The sequence below is a fragment of the Galeopterus variegatus genome, unplaced genomic scaffold, assembly GCF_000696425.1.
Source record: "Galeopterus variegatus unplaced genomic scaffold, G_variegatus-3.0.2 Scaffold46, whole genome shotgun sequence".
Classification (NCBI taxonomy): domain Eukaryota; kingdom Metazoa; phylum Chordata; class Mammalia; order Dermoptera; family Cynocephalidae; genus Galeopterus; species Galeopterus variegatus.
The window spans coordinates 563,307-578,178 of record NW_007726157.1 but is presented as its reverse complement, the minus strand read 5'-3'; the positions used below and the strand labels follow the sequence as shown (position 1 = coordinate 578,178).

Here is a 14,872-nt window from a genome sequence, read left to right as displayed (position 1 = left end):
TTCCTCGAAATTGTATGGTGAGGATGGGGTGAAGAAGTACTGATGGTAAAGTCCTGGGGACCATATAAGAGAACAGGAAGGAGTCTGTACTTCCCACTGTACTTTAAAGGTTGAAAAACCATAGGCAATGAGAAGTGACAGTAATTGCCATCAGGTGCTCAAACAGGCTTGACATGAGAGATCAAATTTGATCACTCGGGGATACAACTAACAAATTAATGTTGACTTGAGTCTTTATTACCGCATGAAATATGGTGGGGATTTTTCAGAAGGACACCTGATTGTTAGATTTATTAGTCTTTAAGTCAGGATATGCACCTTGGAGTTTTTATTTTATGCTTTAGTCTACCGTTAATATGTTTTCACCTGCTTTTTAGAAATTAATGGGGATAGTAAGTTGTTTTTATGTCTTTCAATGCTTCCCAATATTTGGGGAGATGAGAAAATTTTTTAACATCTTTACTGAGATAAAATTTAAAGTGTAAAATTCAGTCATTTTTAGTGTATTTGTCCTAGTTGTGCAAATATCACAATCTAAGTTTAGAACTTAGAACTGTGAAAATTTTTTAACATCTTTACTGAGATAAAATTTAAAGTGTAAAATTCAGTCATTTTTAGTGTATTTGTCCTAGTTGTGCAAATATCACAATCTAAGTTTAGAACTTAGAACTGTGAAAATTTTTTAACATCTTTACTGAGATAAAATTTAAAGTGTAAAATTCAGTCATTTTTAGTGTATTTGTCCTAGTTGTGCAAATATCACAATCTAAGTTTAGAACTTCCTCAATGAGGGTGAAAAATTTTACTCTTTGCCTTTTTATTAAGTTTCTGTCTAGATTTAATCATGCCTATGGCAGATTGTCTGTGATTAGGATTGGCCATTTCAACTTTTTCATTGGTCCTAAACTTTCACAGATGAAGACCACTGAAAGTTTGCAAATAATATTTAATTTTAATGTAACTGTACCATAGTTTAAAAGGTGATTATTGTGGATACAGTCAAATATATCTATTTGAAGGTCTAATTCTGAAGAATATGTAAATAGAAGGAAAGAAATGTAAGAGGTAAAAAAATGTTTGTGGCATAACAATACCTGAACATATCTGGTTATACTGTTGCTACTATCTGAATGTTTATTTTCCTCCTTCCCAAAATTCATATGTTGAAATCCTAAATCCTAACCCCAAGGTGATGGTATTAGGAGGTGAAGCTTTGGGGAAGTGATTAGGTCATGAGGGTGAAACCCTCATGAATGGGATTAGTGCCTTTATAAAAGAGACCCAAGGGAGCTTGTTCACCCCTTCTACCATGTGAGGACACAGCAAGAAGGCACCATCTGTGAAGGCACCCTCACTAGACAAGATTACTAGATTTGGTAATCTGCCAGTGCCTTGATCTTGGACTTCCCAGAATCCAGAACTGTGACAAATAAATTTCTGTTGTTTATAAGCCACCAAGTTTATGGTATTTTGTTATAGCATCCTAAATGAACTGAGTTTACTCTGAGTCATTGTGATAGCCTCTATAATTTCACCTGCATTCATAGAAGCTTAAATCAATATTTATGCTATGAAATATTTTTAATCAACCTTTGAACATTTTTATATTTTTATTTATTTTTTTAAATTTCAGATTCCAGATGACCTGAGAAAGAGGCTAAATATAGAAATGCATGCAGTAGTCAAAATATCTCCAGTGGAAATTACCCCTAAAATTCCAAGAGCTCTAAAATTACAACCTAGAGAAAACATAGTGAGTTTAAATATATATGTTATATCAAAATTCTTTTATATGTTATAAAATTTCTAGTTGCTTTTGCTAAGTAATAAGTTGTACTCTTTTTTTGCTAGAAGGGCAAAGAATTCTTTTTTCTTTTTTTTCTCAGAGCAATATTTGCTAGTCATGGGGTTGGCCAAGAAAAGGAAATGGGTAGAGAGATCAGTCTCAGTCCCACTTAGGCTGTGCCCACATAATGGAAACTGCACTTGTTCCCTAATTGGGGCTAGGACTACTAATAAGTCCGCGTTCCTTTTTTTTGCTGTTCCTGCATGTACAGATACCTGCTTATGAGGGCTCACAAGGACTAAATGCCTTTTTTTTTCTTTTTACTGTGTTAAAATATATATAATATAAAATACACCATTGGAGCCACTTTTAACTGTACAATTCAGTGGCATTAATTACATTCATAATGTTGTGCAACCATCATCACTATCTATTTCCAATACTTTTCCATCACACCGAACACAAGCTCCGTATCCATGAAGAATAATTCCTCATCTCCTTCTCCCCTGTCCCGTGTAACTTCTAATCTGTATTGTGTCTTTTTAAATTGCTTATTCTACATATTTCATATAAGGGGAATCATACAATATTTGTCTTATGTATCTGACATTTCACTTACCATAATGTTTTCAAGGTTCATCCATGGTGTAGCATGTATCAAAACTTCATTCCTTTGTATGGCTGAATAATATTTCATTGTATGTATATTCCACATTTTGTGTGTTCACCTGTTGATAGACACTTTGTTTCCACCTTTTTGCCTACTGTGAATAATGTTGATAGACACTTGGGTTGTTTCCACCTTTTGGCCTACTGTTGATAGACACTTGGGTTGTTTCCACTTTTTTGTCTACTGTGAATAATGCTGCAGTGAGCTTTGTCGTAGAAGCATGTTTTTGCATCTCTCTTTTCAATTCTTTTGGGTACATACCTAGGAGTGGAATTGTTGGATCCATGGCAATTCTATGTTTAACTTTTTGAGAAGCCAAAAAGTCTTCAATGAGCAGTACACGTATTACGTATATTGTGCCAATGCAAATATAGATAATTTTGGCTTTTAAAATATTGATATTTTGGGCCGGCCCGGTGGCGCACTGGATAGTGCGCCGCTTGGGAAGCGCAGCGGCGCTCCCGCCCGAGGGTTCGGATCCCACATACAGACCGGTTCCCGCTCACTGGCTGAGCAAGGCGCGGGAGAAACACCGAGGCTTGCAATCCCGTTGCCGGTCTCCGGTCCGGTACGGGGGCAACACTGAGGGTTGCGATCCGTTGCCGGACACGGAAAAAAGACAAAAGACAAAAAAAAAATATATATATATATATATATAGATATTTTTTGGGCTGGCCCCGTGGTGCACTCGGGAGAGTGTGGCGCTTGGGAGCACAGCGGCGCTCCCGCCACATGTTCGGATCCTATATAGGGATGGCCGGTGTGCTCACTGGCTGAGCACGGTGCGGGCGACACCAAGCCAGGGGTTGCAATCCCCTTACCGGTCATGAAAAAGACAAAAAATAAATAAATAAAATAAAATAAAATATTGATATTTTTTGCCACACCCATGTAATTCTTAGAATTTCTGCTCTGTTGTTTCAATATTAATACTGTAGCCCAAAAGAGTGCTAGACTGTTTTACTTTTCTACTCAGTTAATTCTTTGGAAACTAGTATGGTTGAGAAATGAGATATCAAACTTAATTTTTAAAATTTTTAATAGGTTATTACCATGTGTGCCAATTTGGGTTACCAGTTCTCAAACAATTATAATACAGGAAATTGTTATTGTATTATATGTTAGTTCAAGAAATTCCAAATATGATTTATTCTTTCTCTGATAATTCAGATGTTACTTTTGGATTCTTAGGATCATGATGATCATTGTGCTATGGAAGAACCAATTTAACAGAACTTTCTTGCTGATAAAACACCGGTTAAAACAGCTTATGTTATTTAACTGGGGAAGAAGAAAACAAATAGAATAAATGCCATTTCTATAACAATATGTAATTGAGCATTTAACACATTGGCTATACAGTGCACAGTGATTTGTAGTTTTATTTTAACTTTTTCGTTCTTGATCTTGATATTTTTCCTTATTTATTTATTTATTTATTTTTATTCTAAAAGATGACTGGTAAGGGGATCTTAACCCTTGACTTGGTGTTGTCAGCACCATGCTCTAGCAAGTCAGCTAACCGGCCATCCCTATATAGGGATCTGAACCCTTGGCCTTGGTGTTATCAGCACCACACTCTTCCAAGTGAGCCACGGGCCGGCCCCTTGATCTTGGTATTTTTCAAATGTTAGGCTCCTATGTAAGAAAATTGCTACTGGTCATTAGATTTTCTTTTTCAGTTTCATTGATGGGATAATACTACAGAATTCCTTTCCTGTCCTGAGTTGCATATTTTAGTGGAAGCTTTATGACCTCTGGCAGGTCTCTCTGAGCTGTGATTATATCACTTGGGATATGAGAATTTTTTTTTTTTTCCTTTTTGTCTTTTTTCGTGACCGGCAACGGATCGCAACCCTCAGTGTCGTGCCCGTACCGGACCGGGACCGGCAACGGGATCGCAACCCTCAGTGTCGCACCCGCACCTCGCTCAGCCAGTGAGTGGGAACCAGTCTGTATGTGGGATCTGAACCCTTGGCGGGAGCGCCGCCGCACTCCCAAGCGGTGCACTGTAGCAGTGTGCCTTTTCCCTTTTTGTCTTTTTTTACTGACCGGCAATGGATCGCAACCCTCAGTGTCGCGACCGTACCGGACCGGGACCGGCAACGGGATCGCAACCCTCAGTGTCGCACCCGCACCTCGCTCAGCCAGTGAGTGGGAACCAGTCTGTATGTGGGATCTGAACCCTCGGCGGGAGCGCCGCTGCGCTCCCAAGCGGCACACTGTAGCAGTGCGCCACCGGGCCGGCCCATGGGATATGAGAATGTTTAATTCTGGAGTAACTGTGAGTTACATTGTGATTCCAAAATTCTGAATTTTAAATAGTTCTTATTTTCATTTTATAGCTTCATTTAGGTTTTTAATTCTGTTGCCTAATAATATCCAAGGAAGTAACACTATTTCTGTGATTAGTGAGAATGGGAAAATGATGGCTTTTCTTAGTTTAGCCTGCTTTTGGTAGAAGTCAAGTTCTGAATCAGCTTAATCAGCAAATCTAAACTTGACTCTGGATGAAGAGAGATAAGAGAAATGGGCCAGTTTGAGAAATGTTAGAATAGAGGTTTATTTTCTTATGCAGATATTAATAATCTTTTCTATACGAAGTTTTGCTATTCTAATTTTTAATTTTAAATAGGTTTAAAATTTTTAATCTAAAAGCTTTAAAAATTAGCAATGTTTTTCTTAGAAGTTTTTTTATATCTTAGAATTATTTTTAACACTCTGCTTATTAAGTATATCAGGACAGTGGTCAGCCTAAAAGAAAAAAAGAAAAAGAAAAGAAAACAGTGACCTAAACATACAAAGAATTTTCTTTATTCTCATGTACAAAGAAGTGTGAAGGAGCTGATAGGTAGTTAAACCGTGTCTTCAAGGATCTAAGCTGCTTCAGTCTTTCTTTTCCCCTATCTTTAGGCTGTGACTTTCCTCCTCTTAGATGTAAGATGTTCGCTGCACTAATAGGTATCACATCTACGTTCCAGGAAGCAGAAGGAAGGGCACCAGGCAGAAGCCTTCTCCTTGCACGGTTTCTCTACCTTTAGTTAGGAAGAGAAATCCTTTCCAGGGATTGCTGAGTGCATGCCATTGTCAAGAGTGAAGTCACATTCATACACACTCACACATACACAGATCTTCAAGCCGGGAATTGAGGATTTTGCTTTCCTGTCTCTCTAGTAGATGGGAGCAAGGGAGAATGGGGTTGGAATGGTTACTGAGTGAGGCAAATTATGGTATGTGTATCACTGGGCATAGGGAAAAGGAGTATTTAAAGCTTTGCTACTACATAAATGTTTCTTTAGCATACACTGTACTCATTGTACTAACTGTAATGTCAAATCCTGACCACTATCTGTGCCTATAGAATGTGAACATCCCTCACTGGTTTTGTTTGGTGAGGTTTATATTTTATTCAGAAGACAAGATTTTAAAATGAGAGAGTTAAAGTTCAGATACTAGGATAATTCATTACTCTTCTTTTGTTTCCTCCTGCAGCCCAAAGACATAAGTGAGGATGATGTAAAAACTGTGTTCTATTCATGGCTACAGCAGTCTACTACCACTGCACTTCCTTTGGTAATATCAGAGGAAGAATATATCAAGCTCGGAATTAAAAATGGTGGGTAAAATTATTTATTTTGACAGTTTTCCTATTTGAAATAGTCATAACATTTTTAATTGTTTTTCCAACCTGTGACATGTGAACAGTGAAACATGATAATTAAACAGTAGATTTTACATATCAAAGAATGCCTTTAACTTAAATAAATTTGATATTTAAAATCTTAAATTATTTCATCTCAGTTTCAGTACTAACTCTACATTTATTTTTTTTCTTTTTAATAGGATTGAAGGAGTTTTCTCTGAGTGTAGTCCATTCTTGGGAAAAAGAAATAGAAAGAGAAAAAAATATTTTTTTGTTGAATACCAGTCTGCTGCAGAAGATCACAATACAAGTAATTACATACTATTGAATTTTTAATAAAGTAATATTTATTACTTGTGATTGATAATAACATGTGAATTTCTTTGTAAGACCCTGCATTCTGAAGTGTATTAAAAAGCTAGAATGATAAGAGTAAGGAATAACTTGATTTAAAATATTTTATCCTGTAGTCTCTTTAAGTTATCTACACAAATTTATCCTAAATTTAAAAATCAGCGTCTCAGTACAATTAAATTTTAGGAATAGAGTTGATTGTGTTAATAAGCACAATGGATCATGATTTAAAATTGTGCTAGTAGTGAAAGAAATGAAAACCTAGTTTTTAAAAATTTGTATTTTTACATACAATTTTGGTACACAACCTATATTATTTTTGCAATAATATATATATATATATATTTCTTGAACTTTTTTTGTGGGTGGGGCGAGCTGGCTGACATGGGGATCCGAACTCTTGACCTTGATATTATATTTTGGCAGTTCTTAAAGTCTCAACTCTTCAAATATTATCAGATCACTTTTCTTCCAGAAGTATTTTAAGAGTGGTCTTTTTAGAATATTATATTTTATTTAGGATATTCATTCTTGTCATTATGGAACTGAAGATGCTCTCGTCATTTAGAATTTCAGTGGTTTGGACCTAGACCTTGTTTTCTTACTTTTAAAATGTAATTGAAAGAATACTGTTCAGAGATGATACAAGCGTAAGAACTGTGGAAAGAATAAATGTGACACAAATCAAAACTGCAAATAATGATATATTTCTAAAATGTAATTAAGGGGATAATATTCTTTCTGCTAGTGGATCATAAATATTTGTGTTCCCTGAATGAGTTAATTGTTATTGTCAAGGCTGTTTTAAGTAATGATCTTGCATGCACAATTTATCTGTTCTCTCTGGTATAACAGAATCAGCAATTCAGTTTTCTGGGACCCAAGAAAACCAGGCAAAAGACATAACTTTGAAATGTAAAACTGATTTTTCCTTGCTACTATAGGTCCTTCTAGATCCTATGGTAAAAGAAGAAAACAATGAGGAAATTGACTTTATTCTTCCCTTTTTAAAGCTGAACTCTTTGGGGTAAGAAGTTGTGGTCAAACTGGCATGTTTAGAGACATGTTTGACATTATCTCTGATATGGTATTTATGTGTAAGTATTACACATAAATATTATGTGTAAATGTCAATTAATGATCTTACTAATGAATTAGTAGATATTTTTTCAAGGACTGTCTCTATCTTCACACCTAGCATAATAATTTGCCTTGTCTTTTCAGATAACTAAAAGCTGAAACTTATTAGAAATTTTACTTTGAGAATTGGCTTCTGAGAAGAAGGCAACTAGATATCACCTGGATCATATATGCTTGAATAAAACAATAAATCTTAGAGCAAATAAATATATTTTAAAAGTTAAATCAAAAAATATTAGTTGAATGTTTAAAAATATTTCAAATTAAGTTATTCCTTCACTATTTTATTACTGAAATAATTGGGATTATTTGTATTTTCCTCAACTTTTAAGACAAACAGATCTAAAAAGAACTTTCTCTTAATTTCTTTATTTCTTACACAATATGAGAATCTTATATAAACATCACCTCTTAGTATTCTTCACAGAGGCTTTTGGTAGATATAGTCGTAGTAATTTGATTTCCTGTAATAGTATAATCTTTAAATGTTCTGGTAAAAAGATTAAACCATAAAGTAAACATGTTTAAATATAGCACAGTATTCATTAATATAAAGTAAAATCTCTTCAGTTTAGATTCTACCTTTAGGAATTTATTATTATATTTCTACTATAAATAAAGTGGCAGTCAGAGTCAAGAAGTAGGTTAAAGTTCATTTTTGTATAATTTACAGATTGAAACTGGAGTTCAGAGGTGACGTTTAAGAGGAAATAAGTTTTCAGCTATCCTAAGCACTTTAAAAGCATCCATTTATGATTATATTGATTACCAAACTAGAAATCATTTGGGGGTAGGGGGTGTTTGTGTGTGTTAAGACAGATTTCTTAAGGAGTCTTACTAAGGCAAAACTTTACTTTCTGTGCCTGTTTGAAAGTCATAAAAATAATTTTTAAAGCTGTGAATCAGATTTGGCATTAATCAATATACTTTCTGTCAAGTAAGGGAGAATTTCTAAGATTTTACTCTTTTAAAATTCATTAACTAGATTGGGAAGGAAAGTTTCAGCATTTTATTTTTATAGCTAGAACTTATCCTACTTAAGTCTTTTATCACATAACAATTCATATCTTTGCAGAGGAGTGAATTCCTTAGGTGTGTTCTCCATGGAGCACATCACTCATAGCCTCTTGGGACGCCCTTTGTCTCGACAGCTGATGTTTCTTCTGGCGGGACTTAGGAATGGAGCCCTTTTACTCACAGGAGGAAAGGTATGTGGTTAAAATGTGCTCATTTTCACTAATTAATAACTTAATTTCTCTCTCTTTGGGTTTTGATCTATTATATAGGGTTCTTAATACGAGATAGGGAAAGCATTCATTCATTCACTAAATATGTTACGTATTGGGGAAGTGATGATGACTAAGACTGATGTTCTCCCTGCCTTTTTTCTGTGTCATTTGGTGCGATTATATGATTTTTCTTTTTTAGGTTATTGATAGGGTGTTGATAGGGTTGCTTGATTTTCAAATGTTGAACCAGCCTTGCATACCTGTAATAAGTTCCACTTGGTCATGGTGTATCATTTTTTATACGTTGCTGAGTTCTATTTCCTAATGTTCTTTAAAGGTTTTTTGGTATCTAAGTTTATGAGAGATATTAGTGTGTAGTTTTCTGTGTTTTTACTGTCTTTGTCTGGTTTTGCTGTCCAGGTAATACTGGCCTCATGAGTTGGGAAGTGTTCCTTTTCTTTTTTTTTGGAATAGATTGTATAAAATTGGTGTTTATTCTTCTTTAAATGTTTGGTGAAATCTCCAGTTGAAATCTGTAGATTTCTTTATCATTAGCTTTTTAATTACAAATTTATTTAGTATTCATAGGACTATTCAGGTGATCTATTTCATATGGCTGTTGGTTTTCAATGAATTGGTCCATTTCTTCTACGTTGTTGAATTTATGAGCATAAAGTTGTTTGTAGTATTTTCTTATTATCCTTTTAATGCCTGCAGGATGTGTTGTGAGATCCCATTTACTGATATTGGTGATTTGTATCTTCTCTCTTTTTAATCTTTGTCAGTCTTGTGAGGTACCCTGCTCTCTAAAAGGGGCTTAAAGTCTCATTCTCTACCAATGCAGTATTGTTTCTAAGGGTACAGTGTGGTCTTTGAGAATTACAAAATTTTTGTGTGTGTTTGTGTTCTTATAATTCAAAAATTCAAGGCTTTTTAAAATTTCCATTCACTTTTAACTCCAGTACAATAACTTTTTGTCCTGATATTATTCCCATTGCTCTCTTCTAATTGCTATTTAAAATATAGCAGCTACTCTGTGTGGTTTCTGAATTATCCTTATCGATTTCAAAATGCATCGTCATGGTAGAATATTTTATTTTGATAAAGCAATATCCTACTGACTCAGAAATCAGACTCCCCAGTGAGTAGTATGGCTAATAGGAAGAGCAAGCAGAAGACCTGGATTTGAGTCTCACCTCTGTCACGTATGTACTGCCTGTGGCCTTAGGCAGTTTTAGTGTCTCACCTGTGTTCTTAGGATTTACCTCACTTAAGGGAGAAACTACCTACAAAACAGCTTCGTAAATTGAAAAGTGCTAAACAAATGTGAATTGCTTTGAGCAAGGAGAAAAGGCCCTCTGACTAGGTAAATGAAGATGACAGATTGGGCCTATACCCCAGTGCCCTTAATTTCTTTATTCTTTGTTTGGAGCCCATTGACTTTGAATATACTCATATATGCAATTCTATAAACCATAATAACGGCCGTATTTGTTGATTGCCTCCTAAATTTTCAACTGTGCATATCAAGCTTGGCTGTTTTTCTAGTCCACAGTAATGTAAACAAATACTAGAACTGACATAGATCTAGACAAATGACAATGGTAAGAAATAATAGTAGATTGAGGGAAGACACATAAACTATAAAACTATAAAAACCTACAGTGTTCGGCCTTTCATAGTAATGTTTAGCAAAATTTTAAATATGTAGACCTTTTGATGTAGTAATTCCATTTCTAGAAATTTTCTAAGGGTATAATCTGACAAGTAAATTCATATATATATGAATTTTTATTTTAGCTTTATTTTTAATACTTAAAAATTGGAAGCAGCGTAAATATATACTAGGAAGGGATTTGTTAAACATTTTATGGTTCAGTACATCCCCACAGTGGTGGTACACTGGAGAGCTGATACAGCTTGTCTTTGTTGACGTGGAAGGAGGACAATAATTTATTGTGATGTAAAAAATCAGATAGTAAAACCTCATGAATACTGTAATCCTGTTTTTATAAATTTACATAAAATGCATGTGGAGTTTCTGAAAGGATGATAAACATCAAAACAATTGACAATAGTTACTGCTGTAAGGTAAGATGATTACAGAAGATTTTTTACTTTATGGTCTAAGTATTTATAGTTATTTTGTGTTTTTACATATTATTTTATAATGGGAAAAAAATAAAGCCTTTGCTTGAAAAACAAAAAGTGTACATTGGATTAAAACCAGTCTAGAGCCATTTAGTATAAAAGTAAACAGATCTCTCTACCTTAATAGCCTCTGAAGGTTGCCCTGTACTCAATTTGGTGCTCACAGTAATGACTGTGAATCACTACGAAACTGTTCATTAAAATTAGCTAATTTAAGATAATAGAGAATTGGGTAATAAATTTTTTTCCATTAAAAGTAGTTGAGATTAAATGGCAGTGTTTCATTTGTCTAGAAAAATTATTTAATGTTCATATTATTCCCTTCTAGTAACAACTAATAAAGCATTACCTGTTTTTAAAGGTAAAAGATTTAAATGTTTATTATTGTTTTAACTAACAAACTGAAAAAATAAATTAGATGTTTATTTTCTATCTATATACTGTAATGAACAGCTAGCTCCTAGCACATGAGCAACTTAAGATAAGAGCCATATTTCAGTAACACCTGCATAGCCCACACAGCAACTTGACCGGTGTATACTTATTGATTGGTGAGGCTGAATTTTGGTGGTTGACACAATAACAGAGCTATTTCTGTGACTGAATATATTGGGAGTTCTTATGGAGAAATTATTTTCTAGGGAAGTGGAAAATCAACTTTAGCCAAGGCAATCTGTAAAGAAGCATGTGACACATTGGATGCCCATGTGGAGATAGTTGACTGTAAAGCTTTACGAGGTATGAATATGGTAACACTCTACATAAATCACAAATATCATCTAATCTTTATATAAGTTCTCTATTTATCATTTAGTCATTGAAATTCCTTAGAAATTTTAAGTCTTTGGCTAACTAATGTTTTTGATACAATTTCTGAAACTCTCCATATTTAATAGGCCTCTATTTTTTTCTAGCCAAAAGAAAAGTCTTTGTAGACTATATTCCTGGAAATGCCAACTTACACCACTCTGAGAAAGTTAGTATTTAGAATATACTCTAATATGTGTAAATGATCTCTGAATTGCAGTGGGAAAATGGTAGAGTGGTTACCTCAGGGGAAGGAAAGTTGGGGGGCTATGGACAGCAATGAGAAGGAGAATTACAACCTACCACATATACTTTTGTACTTTTTAAAGTCTTTTACATCACTACCTATTCAATTAAAAAAAAGGGAAAGATTTTACTTTGATCAGTTGATTTTTCCTCACTTGATTACCACTACAACATATGGTCCCAACTACAGTCATGCACTGTGTAATGACTTTTCGGTCAATGATAGACCTCATTTACTGTGGTGGTCCGATAAGATCCTGATGGAGCTGAAAAATTCCTATCACCTAATGATGTAATGTTGTAAAGCCACGCATTACTCACTTTGTGGTGATGCTAGTGTAAACAAATCTCCTGCGGGCCGGCCCGTGGCTCACTCGGGAGAGTGTGGTGCTGATAACACCAAGGCCACGGGTTTGGATCCCACATAGGGATGGCTGGTTCGCTCACTGGCTGAGCGTGGTGCTGACAACACCAAGTCAAGGGTTAAGATCCCCTTACCGGTCATCTTTAAAAAAAATAAAAATAAAAATAAACAAATCTCCTGCAAAATATGCCGAGCCTTCCCTAAGGTGGCTCAGACCGTTAAGGTAGAATGCCAAGCATTTGACACATTAGGTTAGATCCCAAGTGAAAGGGTTGTTGTCTGCTTTAGAATTTTTGCATTTTTAAATGATTCTCACCCATCCTCATAGCAAAATAATAGCTAACAACAGTTAGCTACCACTCACTGAGTACTAGGCACAGTCCCTACGTGTAATTTAATTTTATTAACTTTGTGGGTGTGGTATTATTCTAATCCCCATTTAACAAATGAGGAAAATGAGGCACAGAGAGACTTAGGAACACAATTAGAGGGCCCAGGGTCATGCAACTAGTGGTCATTGTGGATAGCAGTAATATCCATTGCTGTTCCCTTTCATAATACACTTTCCCACAATGACAAAATTGCCTGAGGATGCATTTCTCACCATTGTTAAGCAACACATGATTGGAGTCATTATACTCCCAGTTTTTTGCCTTGTATATGATAAGAAACTAAAAAATAGTTTTTGAAAATCCATTGCTTCATTTGCTATAAAGGTGGATTTGGAGACATTGTCTAACTTTCAGTCTTGCTTGAAACTTCGTGAAAATTTTAATTTAGAGCTAAGTAACAGGAAATCTTTACATTGGCTTTTGAATTGGTGTTTTCTATTCTTTGAAAACTGAAACTTTTTAACTCATCAGGAAGTTTGAAACCAAATCTGTGATTCAGATATAAAGACTCTAGTATCTCTAGGCAGCTGCATTTGTGTTTGATTTTACCTGAATCTGGACCCCTATTCTCCTTTACATTTTCCCACATCCTGTTTTTATTTTACTATTTTGTTGTAAGTCACCTAAAATTATCTATGGAGTGAGGCTGGATATAAATATATACATACAGAAATCATAATAGCATATTTCTTTTTTCAGTTTTTTAAAATTCAGCACTTTACTGAGTCCTTCGAAGCTGTATTAATTAAACCATGTTAATGATTAACAAGTTTTAATGATTAGTGGAGTAGCAAAATATGAATAGAATTTCCATAATTAAATCAATATTGAGCTTTTCTAATGCCTTCAAAAGGGCAGCCTGCACTTCCCCAGCCCTGAAATAACATTAAAACCATTTTCATATCTTCTGTATTAAGGAAAAAGGCTTGAAAACATTCAAAAAACCGTGGAGGCGGCTTTCTCAGAGGCAGCATGGAGACAGCCAGCTGTTGTTCTGCTGGACGACCTTGATCTCATTGTTGGACTGCCTGCTGTCCCGGAACGTGAGCATAGCCCTGACGCTGTACAGGGCCAGCAGCTCGCACATGGTAATGCATCCTCTACCAGCGCCAGGCCTTTTTCTTTTCTCAGACAGCATTTTTAGTCTTAGTGGTAAATCTACTCTCTTCAGAGAATAATATAAATGCTATGTTATATGTTGCTTTTGAGGCCTCTGGTAGCATTCTGCAGTTGTCCTATATTAGCAAAATTGGTAAAGAGCAGTTTGAAAATTGTGCACCTTGATGGTTAGTCTTTTGGTGCCTTTTCATTCTCCTTTAAATATTACAAATTGTTTAATTTAAAGATTTACTCTTGCTTTTGTTTATTTAACAAATATTTGTTGAATGCTTATGCACAGTCTGTACTGTCAAAGTCTGAGAGAGGAAAGAAAAGTAAACAGACAATTTTGGTACAGAATAATGATAGTAATAATGATGACTACCATGTATTGAGTGCCCTTTCTGGGCTAGCGATTGCTTTGTACTCTACATGCAGATATTCTCCTGGTTTTACAGGTCAGTATATGGAAATTTAGAGAGATTAAGTAATTTGACAAGGGTGACCAACTAGGAGGTGGTAGGATATACTGTACTAGAAGTATTGGGCCGGCCCGGTGGCGCACTGCTACAGTGTGCCACTTGGGAGCGTGGCGGCGCTCCCGCCGAGGGTTTGGATCCCACATACAGACCGGCCACTCACTGGCTGAGCGAGGTGTGGGCGCAACACCGAGGGTTGCGATCCCGTTGCCGGTCCCGGTCCGGTACGGGCACGACACTGAGGGTTGTGATCCGTTGCCGGTCACGAAAAAAGACAAAAAAAAAAAAAAGAAGTATATATAGGGTACTATAGGAACATATAACCTAAATTGGGGGTGAAGTAGGGTAAAAAATTTCAAGGAAGGCTTTTTGGAGGATTTGATAACTGAGCTGAGTTTTAATGGAGGAATAGAAATTAGCATAAACTAACTTTATGCCAATGAGGAAGCAAAGGAAGTGTGGTTCATAGGCAAAGTCACAGAGATATAAGAAATCCTGGTGTATTAGGGAATA

The 14,872-nt window shown here is 35.4% G+C and overlaps 1 protein-coding gene across 1 annotated transcript in view; it reads left to right on the top strand.

Moving 5' to 3' along the window:
* PEX1 (peroxisomal biogenesis factor 1) overlaps positions 1 to 14,872 on the top strand; it is a 37,652-nt gene that overhangs the window by 7,855 nt on the left and 14,925 nt on the right. Inside the window, exons 6-12 of the mRNA XM_008572244.1 lie at positions 1,634 to 1,753; positions 5,949 to 6,072; positions 6,300 to 6,409; positions 7,398 to 7,480; positions 8,669 to 8,801; positions 11,615 to 11,711; positions 13,700 to 13,870. Of these exons, the coding sequence (XP_008570466.1) occupies positions 1,634 to 1,753; positions 5,949 to 6,072; positions 6,300 to 6,409; positions 7,398 to 7,480; positions 8,669 to 8,801; positions 11,615 to 11,711; positions 13,700 to 13,870 (838 nt within the window). The remainder of the gene's footprint in view (positions 1 to 1,633; positions 1,754 to 5,948; positions 6,073 to 6,299; positions 6,410 to 7,397; positions 7,481 to 8,668; positions 8,802 to 11,614; positions 11,712 to 13,699; positions 13,871 to 14,872) is intronic.